This window comes from Alexandromys fortis, unplaced genomic scaffold, assembly GCF_014885135.2.
Source record: "Alexandromys fortis isolate MF-2015 unplaced genomic scaffold, M_Fortis_MF-2015_v1.1 scaffold_20, whole genome shotgun sequence".
In the NCBI taxonomy this organism is placed as follows: Eukaryota; Metazoa; Chordata; class Mammalia; order Rodentia; family Cricetidae; genus Alexandromys; species Alexandromys fortis.
The window spans coordinates 2,398,556-2,420,203 of NW_026067903.1; the positions used below are offsets into that span (position 1 = coordinate 2,398,556).

The 21,648-nt window shown below is 44.8% G+C and overlaps 1 protein-coding gene across 1 annotated transcript in view; it reads right to left on the minus strand.

The window, feature by feature from the left end:
• Positions 1 to 903: 903 nt before the first annotated feature.
• Il18rap (interleukin 18 receptor accessory protein) overlaps positions 904 to 21,648 on the minus strand; it is a 30,099-nt gene continuing 9,354 nt past the window's right edge. The window contains exons 6-12 of the mRNA XM_050134807.1: positions 16,573 to 16,723; positions 12,618 to 12,683; positions 10,626 to 10,749; positions 7,044 to 7,195; positions 5,920 to 6,057; positions 2,356 to 2,529; positions 904 to 1,555 (exon numbers count right to left, since the gene is read on the minus strand). Of these exons, the coding sequence (XP_049990764.1) occupies positions 1,092 to 1,555; positions 2,356 to 2,529; positions 5,920 to 6,057; positions 7,044 to 7,195; positions 10,626 to 10,749; positions 12,618 to 12,683; positions 16,573 to 16,723 (1,269 nt within the window). The 3' untranslated portion in view covers positions 904 to 1,091. The remainder of the gene's footprint in view (positions 1,556 to 2,355; positions 2,530 to 5,919; positions 6,058 to 7,043; positions 7,196 to 10,625; positions 10,750 to 12,617; positions 12,684 to 16,572; positions 16,724 to 21,648) is intronic.

The window sequence follows — 21,648 nt, forward strand, 5'->3', positions numbered from 1 at the left end:
CCTGACGTGTGAGTCGGTCTGTTCATGAGGTGCTGTCCTGTACTGCCCACGGGCTGAGCCACTCTGTTCTGACAGGAACGGTGGCGCCCAACAGTCACACACATCCGCACCAAACAGGAACCCTATTTTAGCTGCAGGCCAGCTTATGAGAATCAAGCTCACCTTGCTAACCAAACAATGGCCTGGTGTTTAAGGTGCATCATCTTGTTACCAAGGAAGATTTAAACTAAGACGGCTCAGTCTGCGTGCATGCAGAGGGCTAAGCAAGCAAAGAACACACACGAAGGTGTGGTACCCACTCTGTTCTTGCTGCTTACCGACTGGTGCATACACTTCTGCCCGAGACTCACACCTGCCACTCAGCCCCTCAATCCCAAGAGGAATGGCCTCCATCCTACAGGGTACTGTGTTACTGAACTGGGACACGGGAGAAGCTCACTAAATGCATTTGCGAGTCACGATATTTTCTGACAACAGTGACTTTCATGCACGTTATCCAGCCGCAAGCCTAGAAACACATACCTGGCCCATGCCTTCTAAGGACCCAGGAGATCCTGTCTCTTCTGTGCTCTGTTAGCATCACCGTTTATGCTATCCTTCTGTAGTTTAGAGTCCATGAAAAGACATATAGCAAAGACTTCCTTACAGAAAATGTTTAGATAGAGTTTTAATCACTCATCTCATAAAATAAAATCATATTTATCTGACTGAACACACACACACACACACACACTTATAGGATGCATTCATACACAGTGCAAAACGGGGATGCAGACAGAATGGACAGTCCACACAGAGGCCTGCAGTCAGTCAGTCTCTCTCTCTCTCTCTCTCTCTCTCTCTCTCTCTCTCTCTCTCTGTCTGTCTGTCTCTCTCTCTTTCAGGAGCTCAGACAGAGTGGACAGCCCATGTCCACAGAAGCCTGTGTCCTCTTTCTCTCTCCCCCTGCCTCTCTTTTCCAGGAACTCGGAGCCTAAACCACAGCTACTCTTCACTCCTGCTTCACTCCACTGCCTGCCAAGCTTTCCTGGTGCTGAGAGGAGGAACCCTCAATTGTCTACCAGCCTGATTCATGCATCAGGTTCTACCCATCAGCACCTCTTCTGGATGCTGGAGAGAAGGAGGTTTTGGGTTCCGTGGCTGTTCACTGAGCCGGATGCTCCTCCCGATGATGTCTCTCTGGTTGGGTCCTTTTCAGGGGAGAAGCCCCCAGGGATAATGCTGAGGCGATTGCACATAAACCTGCGGGAGCGCTTCACTGGCATGTGGTAGCATATCTGGGTCCAGAACCTGGAACTGGGCTGGACTGATTTCAAGCCTCTCCACGTGACTGTGGGGAGAACCCGAAGAGCTTTTTTGACAAGATACGGGAGAGATTCTGGCACTTGGAAGGAACAGAACTTAATTAAAATGAGTTTCAGGGTCTGATCAACCAAGGCAAGGTTCACGGCTGCTTGCAGTTCAAAGACACAAGGTCCATTGACATAGCTGGGACTCAGGATAAATATTCCTCTTCGGCTTTTCTTAATGATGCTCACAATGTCATCCGCATACACTGCAAACAAGTAAATTAATGACTTTCAATGGATACTATTAAAACTTGAGTCACAACAACTTTGAACCTCCAAGAGATGCCTGACAGGTTTCTTCTAATTTGGAAATTCTTGGGCAAAGAGATTAGGAGAAGAGTTTCCTCTGCCCCTTCCATTATCTCCACCCTGGACTGTTAAAGATACACACCAGTACCCAGAGACTGTCCCCATATTCTGCCTCCCTAAATCACCAGCTAAGCCACCTAAATCACATTGGAGTAGCACTGTGGCGTATGGTATATCCCAGGCTACTTGTGGATGTATCTGAGCAGGAAAGGGTAGCAGGCCATCTGAGGCTTCATGGGTGGCATTCAGCTGACTTGCCTGCTGCACTGTATGCTGAAAATTTGAAGAGTAGAATTCTAGAAGCTAGGATGGCCATCTGTTTGAGAAAGATTATTTACCACAAAGTACATAGGAAAAGCCCCTTTGTCCTGGGGGTGGGGAGGGAGTCTTTCCAGAGCCTTCTGTTATTTATTATTCTCCTGAAAATAGATGGTTGTGGAAGACAGGGCATGTCTCTGGAACACACTTTTTTGTATTCCTGCCCAAGATGATCTAAGCTAATAAAAAATAAATAAATAAATAAATAAATAGAGAAAGGAAGGAAAGAAAGAAGGAAGGAAGGAAGGAAGGAAGGAAGGAAGGAAGGAAGGAAGGAGATCCCAGTGGCTGCATTTCACACAGGGGGGCATAGAAAAGGTTTTGAGCTACAGTGGTTACTCTTGGTGTTCTAGTCAGTTTCTTGGCAGGCAAGACCTACCTCCTCCAGGGGTCACATCCCTTTCAAGCAAGCACAGGGTGTATCCGTATTTGTTTTCTAGTACTTCAGGGAAAAGATTCAGGGCCAAGTGCTCCTCACTCGGTGAGCCGATGGCTTCCCTCTCAGGAGAGCTCCAGTTTGCATAGGATATGAAGGCATCAAACTCCTTCTTGTCTGAGGAAAAAGAACAATGCATTGCCAACATCCCTTTTCTTAACTATCGTGGTATGTGCAGATGCTCAGAGCATATGCTGAATGCATGAGAAATAAGATTTGGGATCCTTACAAAAACAAATCATAAAACAAAAGCAACAGATGAATCCATTTTAAACTCACACCACCGAGTGCTTTTGATTGTCCATACAAAACTCAATGATTAACTTATGCAGCGCCCCTGTGTCTTTGCTGGGGCTAGATCAAACAGCTGGGGCCTCCCATGATTGCACTGAGTGTGATCGGGAGGCCGTCTTTCTTTGCATCTGCAGTGTTTCTGGCTCATTAGTTACACATCAAAGAGGAGTCTGCTCCATTAAAGCATGGTAATAACCAGAAAGCAGACCAGAACCTCGTATCCAACCAAGAGATGACGGTGCACTTAAAGCCATGCGCTAGCAAGTGACAGCTCAGTCCACAGTGGGCACATGCCCAGTGGAGGTCCCGTAAGGTGATAACGCACAGTTAATCCCTATATCCCAGTGATGCTGGTGCCATCGCAACACTGCGGTGCATCACACTCCTCTCAAGCACAGGCATGCTGGTGTGGTCCACAATATGTTGAACACACAGAAGCATAGCCATCCAACCACGCCCAGTATATCATGCTGGACAACATGTACTTGTGTGACTGGCCTCAACAACTACTGTGTTAAACTTGCCATCGCTGTAGAATACATGCCCACTGTGAAACAGTGTTTGCTCTAAAACAGCAGCCCCGTGTCGCTGGTATTTATCAAGCCTCTTGATTGGACAATTTTTCTCTTTGGCTTAATTGAATGTTGGCTGCTTTGCTCATCATCAACCTGGGAATATTAGGGATAGATCTATATACAACTGCATAAATAGTACATGTGTGTGGGGACATAGACTCATATACACACTCTCCAGAGAGCCCGCAGTCTGGATGTGGCAGGCTATACTATCTAGATTTATCCAAATACAGTATATTTTGTTCCCACAAACCAAAGGCACCTAAAGGATCCATTTGGCATTAAGTGCCACGTGACAACACTTGATCTGAATTTGTGAGTGTCAGGTGAGGTCAGGAGAGGCTCCCCGGCGGGCTGTCAAAGGTTGCATGAGGTAACGCGTGTGCTCTATTGGAGTCTCTGCTCTCTTACCCCGCCCTCCCCTTATATTTGAGATGCTACACTTAGAGAGATTGTTTAAGGTCCCTTGTGAAGGTGTCTTGTGCTTCTGGCAGGCAGACAAGTTATGAGACTTGTTAAGAACTGCCTAGAAAAGACAGAAGACCCCACAAGTTAACTTACAGGCTCTGGGAGAGAGTGCCTGGAGTTTATATTCCAGCCCGGTTCTTAAACAGGTAACTCATGTCCAGGCTGTGTGGGCAGTGCACTTGCCCAGTGTGGATCCAGTGAGAGGCCTTAGGGATTGTCAACCACTAGAAAAACCAAACACCAAGAGAGAGGCACGGGGCCAAAGTTCCAGAAGCTGCTTTGAGAGGTACTTCATTGCCCATATATAGGAAGAAGACGGAGACTTTGGAGTACGAGCTGCTGTAAGTGCTAATGTATTTAAGTGTGTAACACACCATGGACAGCCTCTGTTCCACTCATAGTCTTGTAAAAACAAAACAAAACAAAACAAACAAACAGGGTTTTACTATAACGCAAAGGATAAAGTTATTTAGTAGTGAAATTATGGAATGTGGTGCTTGTGGTGACAGAGAGCCTGCCTATGTCCTCCTAACACTATTTTTTTTCTAAATTAACTTTAGATGGTCACAATACTCTTGGGAGTTCATTTTACAGACAAACACCATGCTGACCAGCAGAGGGCGCTAAATCACTGTGCCTGAAAATCCAATTCTGCAGCGCAAATCATTGCATTAAGTGGGTGGTCCTCGGACTTCCCACAGGTCAGGGAACCCTGATTGCTCTTTGGGCTGATGAGGAGGGGGACTTGATCGGGGGAGGGGGAGGGAGATGGGAGGCGGTGGTGGGGAAGAGACAGAAATCTTTAATAAATAAATTTAAAAAAAAAAAGAAAAAAAAAGTAAAATGGCAAAGGACAAAAAATTGAATAAGTCCCAGTCGATTGACCCTTCCTCATAAACTCTAGACTCTTAAGGTTAAAAAAAAATGAACAAACATTGCAGTGAAAGAAGTGTGCCTTCACCTAGGGAAGATTGGTTAGATGTTTGCTCCATTCCAATAAGGAGGCTAAATAAACAAACAAAAATTCTGAAAACATTCTTTGCGTAAGAATTTCAAAGAATATCATCAGTATTTAATCTAAAGAGAACTGTGACATATACACTTTTCCTCCTATTTTCTTAGTTTGATTCTAGGTGATTCTGTTTTGTGTTGCCAGGGGTTGAACTTGGCACCCTTTTTTTTTTTTTTTTTTAACTTCTTTTTCTGGGGGATGTTACATCCTCTAGTAGAAGCCCCTGGCCTCTGGAGGAGCCTGCCAATGAGAGAGTTGTCTGTCTGACACCCAGCAGGAAGTATTTCTGCTCCAGGCAGCAGAATCATTCACTGAAACTGTAAACACGCCGACTCAAGGTTTCCTGGGACCAGCAGAAATCAGAGCAGTATTCTGGTCCCGCGTGACACTGGAGAGTATTGTGATCATGGCTTGTGCACAAATGGGCAGAAGCTTCCTCAGTAATAATGGGACTTGTATTTTGTGCAACTTCCCAATTATTTGGGACAAATACCTGGCCTGGAATGTCTTCTTTCCACATGATGATAACCCAGGTAATGAATGGGATTTCCTAAAGCCATACTACACAGATCTAAGACTAACTGAGATACAGCTGTTTCTGGTGTTCTGATCTGAAGCTCACACTTCATCCTTCGCTGCCGAAGGGGGCCGTGAGAAGGACAGTGGTTAGCTCACAGTCAAGGCTTGAGCTCCAGTCCTCAAGGGATACCCGACGCCGACCACACTGAGTTTTCATACACCACGGTGTCATGGCTGATCTCAGTGAGCTCACACACTATCCTCTGCCTGCTGCTGTATCAGTCCCGTTTTATGGATGAGAAACCTAAGACACAGAGGGGTCACTTGCTGTACTGCCTCAGATCGGTTAGCAGCGAGAATACCTTCAAGTCCCATGAATCCCACAAATGCTTTCTATAAGGTTCCTGGTAAGAGGAGTGAACTAGAACTGTTTCTTCCTGGAAGAAGATCTCAAACCTGAGTAATAAGAAGCCCCATGCATCAGCCATTAGCTTCCTTTGACTTTCTCTCTGACAGGCTGCTCTGGTCAGCAGGAGGCTGAAACCAGACAAAGCCAAGAAAAGAAAGCCGGTAGGTAGGAAGTAACAATGTGTCTTGTCTTGACACTGAGTCAGAGAATGGCATTTTGGGTGATCTTACCCTTCAGAGTCTCGTCCTTGCTCCTGTAGGCTCGGCACAGCAGGACGATCTCAATCCAGTACCAGTAGAGAAAGGCAGCCGAGACCAGAATGCCCACCAGCGCCATGGCTGTGCCGAGGAGGATGTATACAAACACCACTGAGGGAAAGAGAACAGTGAAAGGGCCCATCTGGACCAGCATGCCCCATCCTGCAGGGCATCCCTGCCGCTACCTGCATTTGTCTCGAATCCGGGATCATCTTAAGTCTAGATGGGACTGTCCACAATTAAGTTTAGAGAGCCAAGGGGTGTGGGAAGTTCCCGGTTGAGTGACCTTCAATACTCAGCCATTTTACTTATGTTTACACCTATGAACATCTGCAGAGCTAATTTGGACTGCTCCCTTTGCCTGTCATAGACTACCATCTTATATTATCATCCTCACTGCCATCTAAACATTCCTAGCATGGGGGTGGCATCAGCCTCACTCAGCACCCTCTGTGATTCCTTCTATAAACAGGTCATCTACAGAGAACAGCCACTGTTACCAGACACTCACTGAGGGCCAAGCCTGAACATTGTTACTCGATGGCTCAAAGACATGTACATGACCTTGATCATGCTAAATCATCCACTCACTGAGTGAATGAACTGAGGCCAATCTCATCTCGGGACATCTTGTTAAAGATCAACCGGCTCCTCGGTGGCCATTTCGACCAGCTGTTTTCTTGTTCTCTGGAAGCCAGCAAAGGCAACCAACAAAGAGAGTGAAGTCTGAACACTGGCCCTGCCGCAGTGGGTGTGGTAGGGTGGGGCTAGAGATTCTGGTGGGTACCAGTGGGGTGAATCAGTAAATTGAGTGTATAAGCGAGTGAATGAATGAAGAGGGTAAATGAATGGGTGATGGAATGAATGAACTATGTGAGCAGCAAGAGAGTTGAAGAAACGGTGTCTTCAGGCACAGATCAGTAGGTCAAAATCAGTTGTATGGCCATGGTCAAGGCCTTCAGTGAATTAGCATCGCTTCAGTGTCCGGAAAGTGATGGCGGCAAACGCCGCCTCTTCTCTTTGGGAAACTATCCCCCCCCCCTCACTCTTTCGAAAAGAACAGCTCTCAATCTGTAGGAACAAAGTTCTAGGCTTACCCCCCTTCTTCTCCCTCAGCTGGATGGTCCGTGTTGTGTTCCCGACGGAGTTCTGGGCAAAGCAAACAAACTTGCTGCTAAGATCTCTTTGAGTGACTGTCGTCAGAACGGCGGTGTATTCAATGACTGTGCTCTTGAAATTGGATTCAGGGCTAGGAAAAGAGGAGAAAACAAGGCATCCTTGCTCAGCAACCTCAATTGCAAATCCCAGGTGAGCTGGGAAGACTGATAAAGCTTCTGGGAATTTATCAGAAGACAAGGAAGAGCACGAGGAGATGGAGGAGGCTCTCGCACTTGAGCAAGTGACAGACACTGCTAAGGACTTACGCTAAGGTCTAAGTCACTTGTGGCCCTCGTCTGAACTTTATTCTAAGAACTTCCCCTGGGAACATACAATACCAAGAATTTAAGAATAATTGCAGTCTGTGAAGTGTTTGCTTCCAAAGCATGAGTTCAATCCCCAGAACCCACGTTTAAAAAAAAAATACATGTAACATGCATTTGTAAACCCAGCATCAGGAAATACAGAAATGAGTGGATTTTGTAGCTCCCCAGCCAGCCAGGCTAGCTTAGTCAGCAAAAGACTCTGCCCCAACCCCATCCCACCCCCCCCAAAAAAAACAATGTTAGTAGCATTTGAGGAATGAAGCATGAGATTTACCTCTAGTCTCCCTATGCAGGTACACATATGTGTACACACACATACACACATGTGCAATTGCACACACAACTAATTCCTCTTGCAGTTTGCTATCAGGTACTTTACTGAGCACTGACACCAGATTCTTTAATTCATTCCTTGGTGTGGGAAGTTCTTCTGTATATGTGTTGCTTTTATTGAATAGATAAATTAATGAATAAAGAAGCTTTTGGCCAGTGGTTTAGCAGAATAGAGCTAGGCGAGGAAAACTAAACTGAATGGAAGGATGCGAGCTGTCAGTTGGAACCTTGCCAGTAGGCCACAGGTCTCGTGGTAAAATATAAAATAATAGAAATGGGTTAAGATCTAAGAGCTAGCCAATAAGAAGCTAGAGCTAATAGGTCAAGCAGTGATTTAATTAATACAGTTTCCGTGTAGTTATTTGGGGGCTGAGCAGCTGGGAACCAACAAGTGGCCTCATACAACACTTCCTCACTGCACACAAAGCCTGAGGAGTTACGCTGTGAACATCCTAACTTGGTAGTGTCAGGGACAAGGCTCAGAGGATGGATGGGCAGTACTGGCTCACAGTGGTGACACCATCCTGGGGAAAGTCTGGACTCCAGCCTGGCTCCCAGATCTCTGCCAATCTGCCCTGCTGAGAAAAAATGTGATCCTCCACATTTATTTGGCTCCTATTGCCTACAGCTATGGTATCCATTTGTCACATTAAGGAACTGTGTCCAAATAGGTATTTTAGGTTATCCTTCTGTGAGTCTACAGTTAGTCCATGGATGTATCCTGCCTGTCACACGGTGTGACACACATGTGGCTTCTACTGCATCTGTCCCTTACAGTGACCTTGCAAGGTGAAGGTTTTCAGTCACAGAATATAAACAGGGGACCAGGGTCCCCTTGCCACGCCCTGGAAAGCAGATAGAGATCTGCAGGCAGGTGACTTGAGGATGTGTCCTTGCCTCACGTGTGTTGCTCAGACTCTCACACAGTGTCAATTTAGGACCCAATGACTTCCTCAATGTTAGGGCTTCTTGCTAAATTTCAGTTTCATTAGCAAAATCTTTCCTTTACCCTTTTTTCTGTGGTTGTCAAAGCACACATTTGTTCAGTGAGCCGTTATAAAGAACTAGAGGGAACGTTCTGTAGATGCTTATTTTGGGTCCCACGTGGAAATGGGAGGACACATCTCCTAGTGACATACCTAACTGGTCACGACTGAACCCCAGCTCTTTCGCCTAGGAGTATAGACTTGTTTTACTGGACATTGGATGGCTTGTCTCTGAAGGTCTACAACTTCCCTTGTAACTGCCTCACTTCTCTCTCTCCCACAAAACTCCAGGGTTTATGTTAGTCACAGACAACAATAAACAAAGTCTAATCATCGTAAAGAGTTGCAGCCTGCCGCATTCCAAGACAGATGTCTCCCTTTTAAGGCTCCACCCCAGTGGAAGCTGCATCTCCAATTCTCCTTGGTCAGATTCCGTGTTACAGTGCAGTTTCCTTAAGGCGCTGGATGAAGGCACAGTTGATGACTGGGTGGGGGCAGAAACCACCCTCTCCCATGTGTTGAACGAGATACTTCTAGACGAGTATTCTGAGTGAGTGTATCCACCTACTGGCTTATCTTGGCTTTTAAGGCAGTGACCTTTTCAAACACCTTTATGAGCTGAGGATGTGAGCTAGTGATGGCATGCTTTCTCAGCACACTGGGTATCATGGCACCAAAAGAGAAAGAGAGGAAGGAAGGAAGGAAGGAAGGAAGGAAGGAAGGAAGGAAGGAAGGAAGGAAGGAAAAGGGAAGGGAAGGGAAGGGAAGGGAAGGAAAGGAAAGGAAAGGAAAGGAAAGGAAAGGAAAGGAAAGGAAAGGAAAGGAAAGGAAAAAAAGGGAAAAAAAAAAGGAAAGGAAGCTTTGACTGTGGTTCAGTGTGTAGAGTGCTGATCTAGCATCTAGGATGTATTAGATGCATTAGATCCCCAGCCTCACATATAGAGGGCGTGGTGGTGCATGTCTGTAATTCAAGTCTCTCCTCATCAATATAGAGACTTTGAGACCAACTTGAAATACACAAGACCCTGTCCCAAAAAATTAAAAAAATAAGTTAAGTTAAATACACTCGAACATGGTCTAAAGGTCTTTTAAACCCTTGTGAAAGCATCATGGTGTACTTAACACAGGCAAGATGTGCCCAACATAACTAAGTCATGCGGTCTTAGGGGGCCATTATTGTACATGGTTCCATCATTGACTAAGTTCCGTGCATACCTGGTTCACTTTATGGTCTCATCAGAAATGGAGTGCCTGTAAGTTTTAAATTAATACAAAAGATAAGAAATAAGAGATAATAGATGATAAATAGATGATAGATGGATAGATAGATAGATAGATAATAAATGGATAGATATATAAACAGACAGACAGATAGCATCTATGGCCTTTTCTTTTTACTGTTTTCTGAGGTTTTCTGTCCTGCCTGATTCCCACAATTGTTAAGTCCCAAAGAAATCACACAGAGGTCTACATTAGTTATAAACTGGCTGGTCCATTAGCTCAGGCTTCTTATTAACTCTTATAACTTATATTAGCCCATTATTCTTGTCTATGTTAGCCACATGGCTTGGTACCTTATTCAGCAGGGCAATCACATCTTAACCACATGGCTGGGACAGGACTGCTGAATAGGTCCTCTTCCCAGAATTCTCCTGTTCTCATTGCCCCACCTCAACTTCCTGTCTGGTTGGCCTACCTATACTTCCTGCCTGGCTACTGGCCAATCAGCATTTATTTAAAACATAATTGACAGAATACCGACCACTGACCCACTCCGTTTTACCACTACCATTAACTATCTGTTATAGCAATTTCTAGCGAGTTGAAAGCATCTAGTTTGGGTTCCGATGACTATAGTTCACTAGCGTTTTCTCACCGTTTTTTCTTAGATCCTAGAATTTCCTGCTCCTGAGTAGATTCTTTGGCATACCACTTCATTACAAGCTGACCGTCTTTTTGGAAGCCAAATTGTGCTCTGCAGGATAGAGTCAACGACTTTCCTGAAAATGCAGAGGTCGAGAGAACAGGAAGACAGCATATCAGAACACTCATATGACGGAACGACCAGAAGCTGCATCCGGACGCAGCCAGGTGCCAGGCAGTGGGAACCAGGAATAGCCAAGCATCAACACATTCCACTTAGCAACATACTTCCTGTTCTGGTTGTCCCTTGCGGCTAATCTGTGTATCCCAAATGTCCTTCACACGAGAATTTCACAATCATACCTCTGGAAGAAGTAGGAGCTCTGGGAACAACTCAGCCTTTAATATTAGTGATGAGAGGTACGATCCATCAAAAAGATCGGTTTAACTAATTGACGTTTATACATGGAATAAACATGAGGTTACCATGAATGGAAAATCCTGAAGAAAAAAAAAAAACACCTGCACACATCTTATGCAAAACCCTCTGCAAGGACAGTTAGTAATTAGGACCTCAGTGATCACAGAAAGGCTGGGATACTCCAGGCCCGCAGCCTCATCACGATGTGTCTTGGGCCTTTTCCCCTCCTTAGCAGTCATTCATTGCCCGCCTCCTCAGCTGACTTAATGTCCTTATGGTTATTAGGATGTATTCAATTTCTTTAGAATGTCTTAGTTTAACAGGCCACTGGCTTACATCAACCACAATGCTAAACCTGTTCTGTGAAGGCCCCCGAACCTGTAGCTCAGGCCTCTCCCTGGGCTGTGACCTGGCATCAGATCTCTCCCCCAGTGGATTGGAAGAGCGTCTTCGTTTATTATCTCTTGCCGTGAAACTGTTTCCACGTTGGAACATGGACTTGGGGTAACCCAAATCTGTGCTCCAGGGTCACAGCCACTCATACCCTCTTGCCACATTAGAATTGAGGGCTGCGCTTTTCTGTCAACATTACGGTAGCCTGTAGTGCAGGGAGGAGATTATAGATTCTCAGCTGCTCTGCATACTGCACAATGGGTGAGCCGTGCATGCTCCTGGACCACTCTCCCTTTGCCCACCACTCCTGTGAGAATCATCCTCCCCTTCCAGCCCTGTTCTGGATAAACAGGGAATCCATTTGAACTCCTCTTTGGACCTTAGTCTTTTCCCAGCTTCAGTGCCTTAAAAACACAATTAGGCTGTATATTTTTAATGAATTATTTTTCTTCTTTCCATTCCCATGTCCCCCCCCCCTTTGTCACTATTTCTAGCCCCAGAATGTGTCACTACCGCCACCTACCGACCTTCTACTGTAATAACAATCTGTTTTACCTTTGCACAAAATGAAATCTTTCATTAGCATTTGAAATGGTAAATATGGCTCTGAAATACCACGATTTGCTTTCAAATTTGCCTTCTCTCCTTGGCTGCGTGGAAAGGAGTAAGAGGTTGAATTTGACAAAGTAAAAGGCAATCAGATGAAAGTCAATTTCTCCTCTACCCTAAAGAAGGCACCATTTTGGAATACGTTTGAGCAAGAGATGCAGGGGTATAATTTTCTTGAGGAGTAGCCCAAGCAGCATATTCATAAGGGCTAGTGCTACCTTTGCTGTAAATTTACATGCATAACTCAAATGGAAACATATGCACATATATGCATATATGCATGCTGCTTCGTGGGAAGAATATAAAACCTGTTCGTCTTGTTTAGTCCACCAGGCACTTATAATATATCTCATCCCTCTCCCTCAGTGGAAGATCAGCCCGCGACAGTGAGGGGCAGATCTAATAATGTCTGGGGCTCAGAAGGCTTACGAATATGCTGTGCATATTGACAAAACTAGTTGGGACCGCGTCAAGGTTCACAGGCACAACTCTTACTTGCAAGTCTAGTCACCCTTTCTGTCACACTTTGACCTAGTGCCTGAAGCACGGGGTCACCCGGCATGGTAATATTAGGCAACTTACCAAGCTCCGCTTCCAGGGTGTCCGTGATGGGATCCAGAATGTCTGGTTTCAGGTTGCTGTCCTTAACTGCAAGATGAGAACAAAGATCGCCCTTTGCATTAGGAAGTCTGAGGTTTGCTTGCTGAAGACTTAGGAGTGTTAACGCCACACCAGTTTAAGTTTCTAGTACTCTGTTTATTCGTTCATTTTACGCAGAATGCATACAGCTGGGAACTGAGATTGTCACTTAGGAAGTTGTCTCTTCGGGGCTGGAGGGATAGCTCCGGCAGTGCAGTGCTTGCCACCCAAGCCCAAGGACCTGAGTTTGATCCATGGAGCCCACAAAAGAAACCAAAAATTGGGCATGGTACACATGTTTGTAGTTCTAAGCTGGGGAGGGAGAGCTAAATGGATAGCTGGGGCTCACTGTTTGCCAACCTGGCTCACATAACAAATCACAGAAACTGTCCATAAACACCGACGGATTATACCTGAGACATAAAACCCAAGTGTGTGCTCTGGCCTACACACACACTTACATACTTATATTTGCACACACACACACACACACACACACACACACAGCTCCCCGCACTCACATTTGAGATGTAAGCCTGTGTCAATTACAAGATTTCTTCTTCTTGCCATCTGGCTGAGTCACCAGCCAAGAGGGACAACCTGCCCAAGGAACTAAGATTCAAAACTAGCCACCCACAACCATAAACTCATGGCTTAGCTTAGCATAACGGGGTGGGCAGCCTCTGATTTTACTCGGCCCTTTTCTTTCCTACCACAGAGTTTCAGAGATGCCCTCCTTGTTCTGCTTTCTTCTGAGGGCATCCTGTCTCCGGTGAAGGTGGCGGCCTGGACCGACAGCATCACGACTCTCACTTCTCATCGGCTTCTCATCAACCCCATCTCTCTTGTGCCATCGACACCCACACTCCTCACCGCATCCTCCCGCTGATGGCCTTGGCCTCCAAAGGCAGTTCGCTAGCACACCATCAACTCCTCCCTTCTCCTGACAGCGGTGTGCATTCTGTGAAGTTCTTGCTCCTCCACTCTCTTTTCACGTGTTGGAGATACCCAAGGGCTCAGTCCCAGGCCCCCTCTTCACATTCGGTCATTCTTACACTCCTGACCCTAGCCCTGGCATCTCCATCATTGAGCTAAACAACCCTCTTCATTACAGCACTGTGAGTCAGGCCCTTCCATATTAGCACTTACCGTCTCCCTTAGACTCCCTTCTTCTCCTTGGCCTTCCTGGTTATTAAGCGCTGCTAGCATTTACTGACTTACCTCCTCAGAAAACTACAATGGCTACTCTCTCTTTTTCCTGTTTGTTTGTAAAAAAAAAAAAAAAAACCCTGTTCTGCTGATGCAGGAACTCCACTCCCTCCACCCCCTGAGGTATCTTTCAATACTGTCTATCAAGTTCACTGACCCCCTACCCATCTCCCTTTTGCCCTGTATCAGCAGAAGATGACTCAACCCTGACTCTCATTGTTCACTTTTCCTGTTCCCCAGCTGTGAATTCTCATAGAAGCATCCCCAATATATGTCTAGATTCCCATCCCTTTCAGGTCATGCCCTTTGTTACATCCCTACTGGTGACTGCCTGAATTAATGATGTCTTCTCTGCCTCCATACTTCTCAAAAATTATTACTTCTTCATGTTAGATCTAGCTGGACACAGCCTGTTCATGGTGCTTCCATGCATTGCAGTACTGAGTGGGCCCCCATTGTCTTTTGGCTAAAACTCCAAACTTGTCAGAAGTGGTTAACACATGCCTATGATGCCAGTACTAATCAGGCAAAAGATCACAGGTTTGAGGCCAGCTTGGGCTACATGTAAATGATAGGCTAACCTGGTATACGTAGGGAGACCTTGTCTCGAGAAAAAAAAAAGCAAATAAACAGAAATCTCCACACATAGTGAAGAATGAAATAAAAACTTGAAACTAGCTTAAAGTATGAAGTGGGTCCGGCTCTCAGGGTCCCACCCTCACCTCCAACCCATCCCCACCCCCACCCCTACCTGATCCCAATCCCCACTCCATCCCCACCCCCATCTCATCCCCACCCCCAACCCTTCCCCACCCCCCAACCCATCCCCACCCCCCAACCCATCCCCACCCCCAACCCACCCCACTTCTGTTCTCTGATGTGTTCTCCCTTATCTTTATTCTATTTTCTCATGATTCCTGGGTGACAATGGCTCTACGGCCTCTTCCAGAATGGACAGCATCACCCCCTCTTCTCTTCCTAGTGGAGTGAATACCATTGTTTATTCTTCTCTTCCCAGGGATCTTACTTGGATTTGCTGCACCAAGGTTGGACCTGGTGGACCTTAGGCATGCCCACTGCTCCTTCTCCTTCTCCACTGGGTGATGCCCTCCTGCTTTCTGTCTCTCTGACCCATAAAAGAGTCTGTTCTTAGGGGTCAGAGAACGTGTCCGGGCACTAATCCTTAATCGAAAGTTAACACAAAAGCTTGCTGTCTATTCTGTGGGAATGTGGGACTCATTCAACGAGAAGGACAAGGCACAGTGACAGGCAAGACAGGAATGACTGATGTAGATGCAATGACCTTCAAGTAGGAGAAGGAAGTAAATTCCATCACTGAGAATTTAGGGATTGCGGATGACTGAGTGGAAGAACATTTACACATCACTTGTTGGAGAAAGTGATGCTGGCATGGTCTTTACACGGAACTTCTCCTCTCTTACACAATAAAGCCACGGGAAGAGCAAGGACCGGGAAATAAACAGAAGTGTTTCCATCTTAGTGCACTCCAACTGGACCATGTCTTGTGGTAAGAAAACTGGATGTAAACTTCATTAATATTTTCACTGAGAATTGAGTCAGCTACCCTGTTGCTCTTTGGCACAAGCTCGAATGACAGATTCTGTTATGCTTTGACCTTGGAAACCACAACTGAATTATTTACAACTACCATTTACTTATGCTGTTGTTTGTAGATGTGGTATGACCCAAGGGAAGAGCTGGGAAAGAGCCGATCTAAAAGGGTAACAACTACAGGATGAGACATTTAACTTCCTTGTTAGTCAGAGAAGAATAAATTAGGAGAAAAAACAAACAAACATCGGTCAAAACATCCCATACCCCCTCCAATATTATTTAGAAATATTGAAAATATTCTTGGCAAGTGTCACCTTAGTCTGTGTTTAAGATGCAAAAGACAGAATTGTATTTTATCAATGGATGCATACATGTGTGGGAAAAGCACAAAGCCTAAATGCAAAACATCTGGATCAGTGTTTCTCAAACTGTGGGTGGCAACCCCTTTAGGGTCAAAAGACCCTTTCACAGGGGTCGCTTAAGACCATCGGAAAACACTAATATTCACATTATGATCTGTAACAGTTGTGAAATTATACTTATGAAGCATCAATGATTTTATGGTTGGGGGTCACGACAACATGAGGAACTGTATTAAAGGGTCACAGCATTGGGATGGTTGAGAACCACTGATCTTGTCTATAGTCTGTGGGTTTCTCATTGAAAGAGGATGGGGCCCAGACTAAGCTGCAGCATCAGGGGTCCTTCTCTTTTATAAAACAAGATTTCAAACACGTGGAAATACATTAACACTCTTTAAACAGGCGCATGCATGTCTCTTCATGTTTCAAGTATGAAATAACTAATGCATCCTTACATTATGAAATATCTAATGCATATTTAAATTTATTGCAAGAAGACATCTGCGAGAAAGGGATAGCCCAACTTTTGAGAGTATGAACATGACCCACACTGAACCTCTTTGTGGGATGGGACCTCAGTTGATGGGAGAGCTGGTGTTTTTTCAACTCAGAGCCCTTTAAGGGTTTCCAGGGGCTGAACAAAGGGAACTAGTTATTTTTCTTCTCTAAATGGAAATAATTATTTAACCAAAGGAAGATGATTTTCACTGGTCAGCAAGAGTTCAGAAACAAAAAAAAAAAATCTCACTTACCAATGGTTTTTACATGAACGACAGCTCGGACTGTCCAGGAGCTCACATTATCCGACTGAGTATAATCACACACATACAAGCCCTGGTTGTCTGTATAAACTTCTTCCAACTTAAGGATGCTGTTCTTATGCCTAGGCAGGGGTATTCCATCCTAATCCAAAAGATAAGAATTAATCGCCTTTTTGAAACCTCAGAGTTTCTATTAACATTCATTCCACACTTAAGAAAAGCTTCGCCAATTTGAAGCAGGTAAAAGTCGGTCAGTTTGAAACATGGGTGTTCCAGCGGATGAGGATGCTCTAAGCTGTGCTGTATCTGAGGTCACGGAAGAAGAATTTCCTGACGCCGCAAAGAAGAAAGCTGACTCCAATCAGCTCACAGAGAGCTACTGACTTCGGGTTTTCTTAGAGCATAACTTGGCAGCCCAAGAGTGTTCTAGAATATCCAGTGTTCTAGGGAATGATGCCTAACTTAATTTTCACTAAATTATATGCACATGCGCTTGGGAATGGCAATGCGTGTGTGTGCACACATGTGAGTGCATGTACTCTGAGAAACTTGTAGGTTGTTGATAAAAGCAATATATAAATTATTCTCATACAGTAAATTTAATTTTAATATAAGAGCCAAGCATGGTGGCACACGCCTTTAATCCCAGCCCTCAGGAGGCAGAAGCAGGTGGATCTCTGAGCTTAAGGCCAGCCCTGTCTAGTCTACAGAACGAGTTCCAGGGCAGCCAAGATTACACAGAAAACCCCTATCTCAAAGAGCAAAAACAAAGATTTATTCTGAATATAAGAATAAATCATAAGTAAAACACACTAAGTTGATAAACTGGACTTACATAAGAATTACAGAGAGCGAATACAGAGAATGCTAAGTATCATTATTTGACTCTAAACTCAAGCAAGAACCTGTCTCTTAGAATCCTTCAGTGACTGCCTGTGCCCTTCAGATGATGTCTCTAGTCCTCAAAGACTGGCCTGGTCTGGTTCTCTGCTAGGGCCCCTTTATAACCCCATCTTACCCCGAGGGTCATGCTCTATTGGATCCCTGCCTTTGCAAGTCAGAGCACAGGCTGCGGCTCCCGCCACAGCTCCACCAGAGCTCAGCTTTGGGGAACATCATCACTTGCTCCCAGGAGAATTGCCACTTCACACATCCCGGACCTTGTAGGCAAACAGCCGCTACAGCCACTGCCTTTTTCCAAAGTATGCTATGCGGCATATCCTCTTCTATAGCTGTTGAGTGCAGTCATGGTTTACAGGTGGCTAACAAATCCTGACTGAGGTACATTGAAAGAAATAAACACAGGCCTCTTCTCTCAGCAGACTCTGAGTCTCCAGTCCCCGAGTATCCGGCCTATCTGTCACATCACATAGAGTGCTCAGAGGACACTTGTTAGCAAATCTCCACCCATATGAAACAGGGCTGCTTCCTCGAGTCTTTGCAGAGCTATGGAGCATACAGAGGGACCATGTACATGCAACAGCTACTTTAGGAGGAGGTGAAGTGTAAAGTGAAATACGGGCGTGGGGCTTGAGACCAAGGTGGACTCTGAACGTGTTTGCTTTTTATTGCTCTAGCGAACAGCTTCGTTAACGCTGTGTGAATTTAGGAACGCACCATGCAAGAAAGGTTCCAAACAGGAGAATCGTGTACTAGGACATTTTGAGAAAGGTGCCTAGCAGCTGTTTGTGAAGCTCAGGGAGTCTGAAGGACAGACTGTTGCCTGTCACCAGGGGTTCTGGCACAGTAGGGCTCAGTCACTATCTGCAGAAGGATGGGTCATCACCACCCTGACTCCAGCAGCCTAACTCATATATGATATTTCTGTAGTATATGACCTTCTAGCTTCCCATGAGTCCCCAAAGCAGATTTCTGACAGTTAAAATAAAAAGAAAAGAGGTAGCAGAAATGATGAGATGGTTGAGAATCTGTTCTCTACATAGACTGCAAAATTCTCTCCTACGTGATCATCTATGCTTATCAGCAGATCGCAAACCTTCCAGACACCACTGTCTCACACATCGGGCCATCTGCAGTGACCTCCAATATTTTTTTTTCTTTCAGCTCTTCCAAAGGGCCAAACATCTCTGCTGCCTCCCGGGTGAAGGGCACAACACCTCCCCTCAGGAACCATTAGGAATGGACCCCTCACTTTGTCTTTGCAGACTGACAGCTCGTTCTTCAGAAGCTTGAGTATTGACTGCGGGGTCACCCCCTTAGTAAAGTGCTCACTTAAAGAACAGTTTATCTCTCTTGAACCATCTCTTCTCTTCTTCCCCACGTGGACGATCACTGGTCCAAAGGAGTCTCTGACTTGGGATTTGATTGGATTTTATTCTTTCATTTTACAAATGAGGAAAGAAATACTTCCAAGTTTAAAGGAAAGCCAGCACGAGAATGCCTAGTTAAAGAGAGAACTGAATATCAAACATAATTTTTCTAAGAGTTCCGTTTACTGATCTAGGAATTTCCCTTCCATTGGCCTTCACACAGGTAGAAGCAGGAATTCCCCCCACCCTCCCCCACACACCTCCAAATGTCTGGGCCAGTTCCTGGGGCCCAACAAAAAACTTCCCCTACGGTGTCACAGAGTCTGAGTGGGCCACACTGATTATTGAGAGTAACTACAAGACAGGATGGAGAGCCAGGGCAAGAGGCAGAGACAGCTCAAATTATTTATCAGGTGATGGCAAAGATCAAGAACGCTCCAGCCAGAAGTGAAGCTAAGAAGGAGGAGGAAAGTCCAGAGTTAAACTCTAGAAAACCCAGTAAGATCATACAAAGAACAGAATGTAGAGTATGGGCATGAAGTAAATCTGCTGAGAAACTGGTGGAGCGAGGACAGAGAGATCCATCACTAAGACCTCAGTCAACCCACGGAGGACCGTGGATGGTAGCCGAGTAGACCTCTTCCTCATTTTATAGATGGCGATCATGGCTTGGTGTGTGTCATCAAAGTCTTTGTGAGACAGAACTCACAAGAGATGTTAAAGAAATTAGGGTGAAAAAAACGTATGCAGAGAGATAGGGAACACACCAGATTATTCGATTGCAAGCAAGCCTGGCAGGAAAGAAGCAGAGGGTATAGTGTGATGCTCAGAGGTGAAACATTAAAAAACAAAAACACAGAGGAGGAGCAGCCACAGTGTGATCTGTGGGAAGAGTCAGAGTCCCAGAAAGAACAAGCGGAAAACCTGAAGGTACTAACACAGATGTTTAGGGGGCATGTAAGGGGGAACAAAGTCATTCTTAGTAAGAAGGCAGTAGCTGTGGTCTTTTAATATACTATCCTGAGGTTTCACTAGCAGGCAGCTCAGCACTAGGGAGCATTCCAAAACTGTAGGATTCTCTACAAGTGATGCTCCCTAAAGCCAGGCAACACTAGAGTTCTTATCTGGGCTTCCTCCACCTGGACCTACGACTTTAGTCTATTTTCCTTGATGAACCTCAAATGGTTCCTCATCATTAACTCATAATCATGTCTGGATTTGAGCACATCATATCTTCACTGCCTATGAGTGAATCATTTTTTACTTTCTACAAGTTGATAAATATCACGAATATATTTAAAGCCAGGAAAATCTAAACTATTATGACTGTCTCTTTAACTAGTCCATATCAAAGCATTTGATTATTCCCCTTCTTCTGTGAAAATATCCCCACCTTCTTTCGATTCCCATTGCTAGTTCTGTGGTTCAGAAGACACACAAGGAAAGTTCAAGCATGTCAACAGGTCCCCAGTCCCCTTGCTTCATGAGCAACCCACAGTTTTAATTTCCAATCCAGTAGAGTTCAGACCAGGCAAGAACTCTGCTTCTCTCACACTGAGCAATTCACTAATCCTTCGCTGAATGGACTTCTTATTGCTCTGTTTGTTACAATGATAATATTTCTCAGTGAATACCATCATAGAATCCCTTGCTCCAATCATGTGACAATGCTAAACTTATTCCTCAATCCTGTAGTAATATTTCTTCTACTATACACTAGGAAATTAATAAACCAGAAAGTTGTAATGATGGGTCCGATGTCAGCACCTAGGCAAAGCATTGAGTAAGTTATTAAACAGATGTTCTGTGAGCATATGGGAAGGAGGTAATGGTTAATATCAGCCAGCTTGTGTTCACTAACTACCACCTCATGAAAGTCATCTCATTTTCCTGAGTAATTGAAGACTTAGATTAGAGACGCTCAAGGGACGGCAGTAGACAAATTCTATCTTCACTCCAGAGTATAATTGGGAAAACACTTTCATGATCTCCCTGTTAAACAAAAAGATCCTTAAGAGCCAGATGATAAGACACGTGGGTGCCTTTTCAGAAAATTGAACAGTCATAACCCCAAGCGATGACAATGCGTAGCCAGAAGGATGGCTCCTGAAACCACAGCAGAGAACTCTATCGTGCAGGCTTGCTCAGGGGGTCTTAAGAATCACACCCCACCCCACCCCCACACATACACATCTACATACACTTTATTTGACCTTGCAGGTTTTGCTTATATATTACATTTTTGGCTTCTGTGTTTTTAAGGGATTTCTGTGTGTGCCGGTGCATGTGTGTCTGCATCTGTATGTGTTTCTAGTAGTTTTTCTTAGGCTCTCTCTTTTTTTTTCTGTTTGTTGTTTCATCTTATTCTGTTTTGCTTGTTTTGGTTTTATAGTTGCCAGGTTGTTTTCTAATGAAAGAGAGAAAGAAAAGGGTGTTTATGTGGGTGGATGGTGAGGTGGGAAGGACCTGGGAGGAGTCGGGCGAGAGGAAATCACAATCAGCAAATATTGTGCATGAAAAATGATTTTTAATAAAAATTAAAATTATAAAAAATAATTAACATGCCCATGTTTATGTTATCTATGGGCTTCAAAACTGTAAAAGTGATAACTAGTACACTTGGGTTATAAAATTATAAAATCAAAATTCCAATTTCTTAGCACACAGAATGATGAGCAAAAACCCATGTTTTAGACTCTAACAGGAGTGCACGTGAAGTTAGGCGCGTGAATTAGAAACTCTAATCCTAGGCACACAATTGAGAATGCCCCTCAAATTGCCTGGTGGTAGTTCTTAG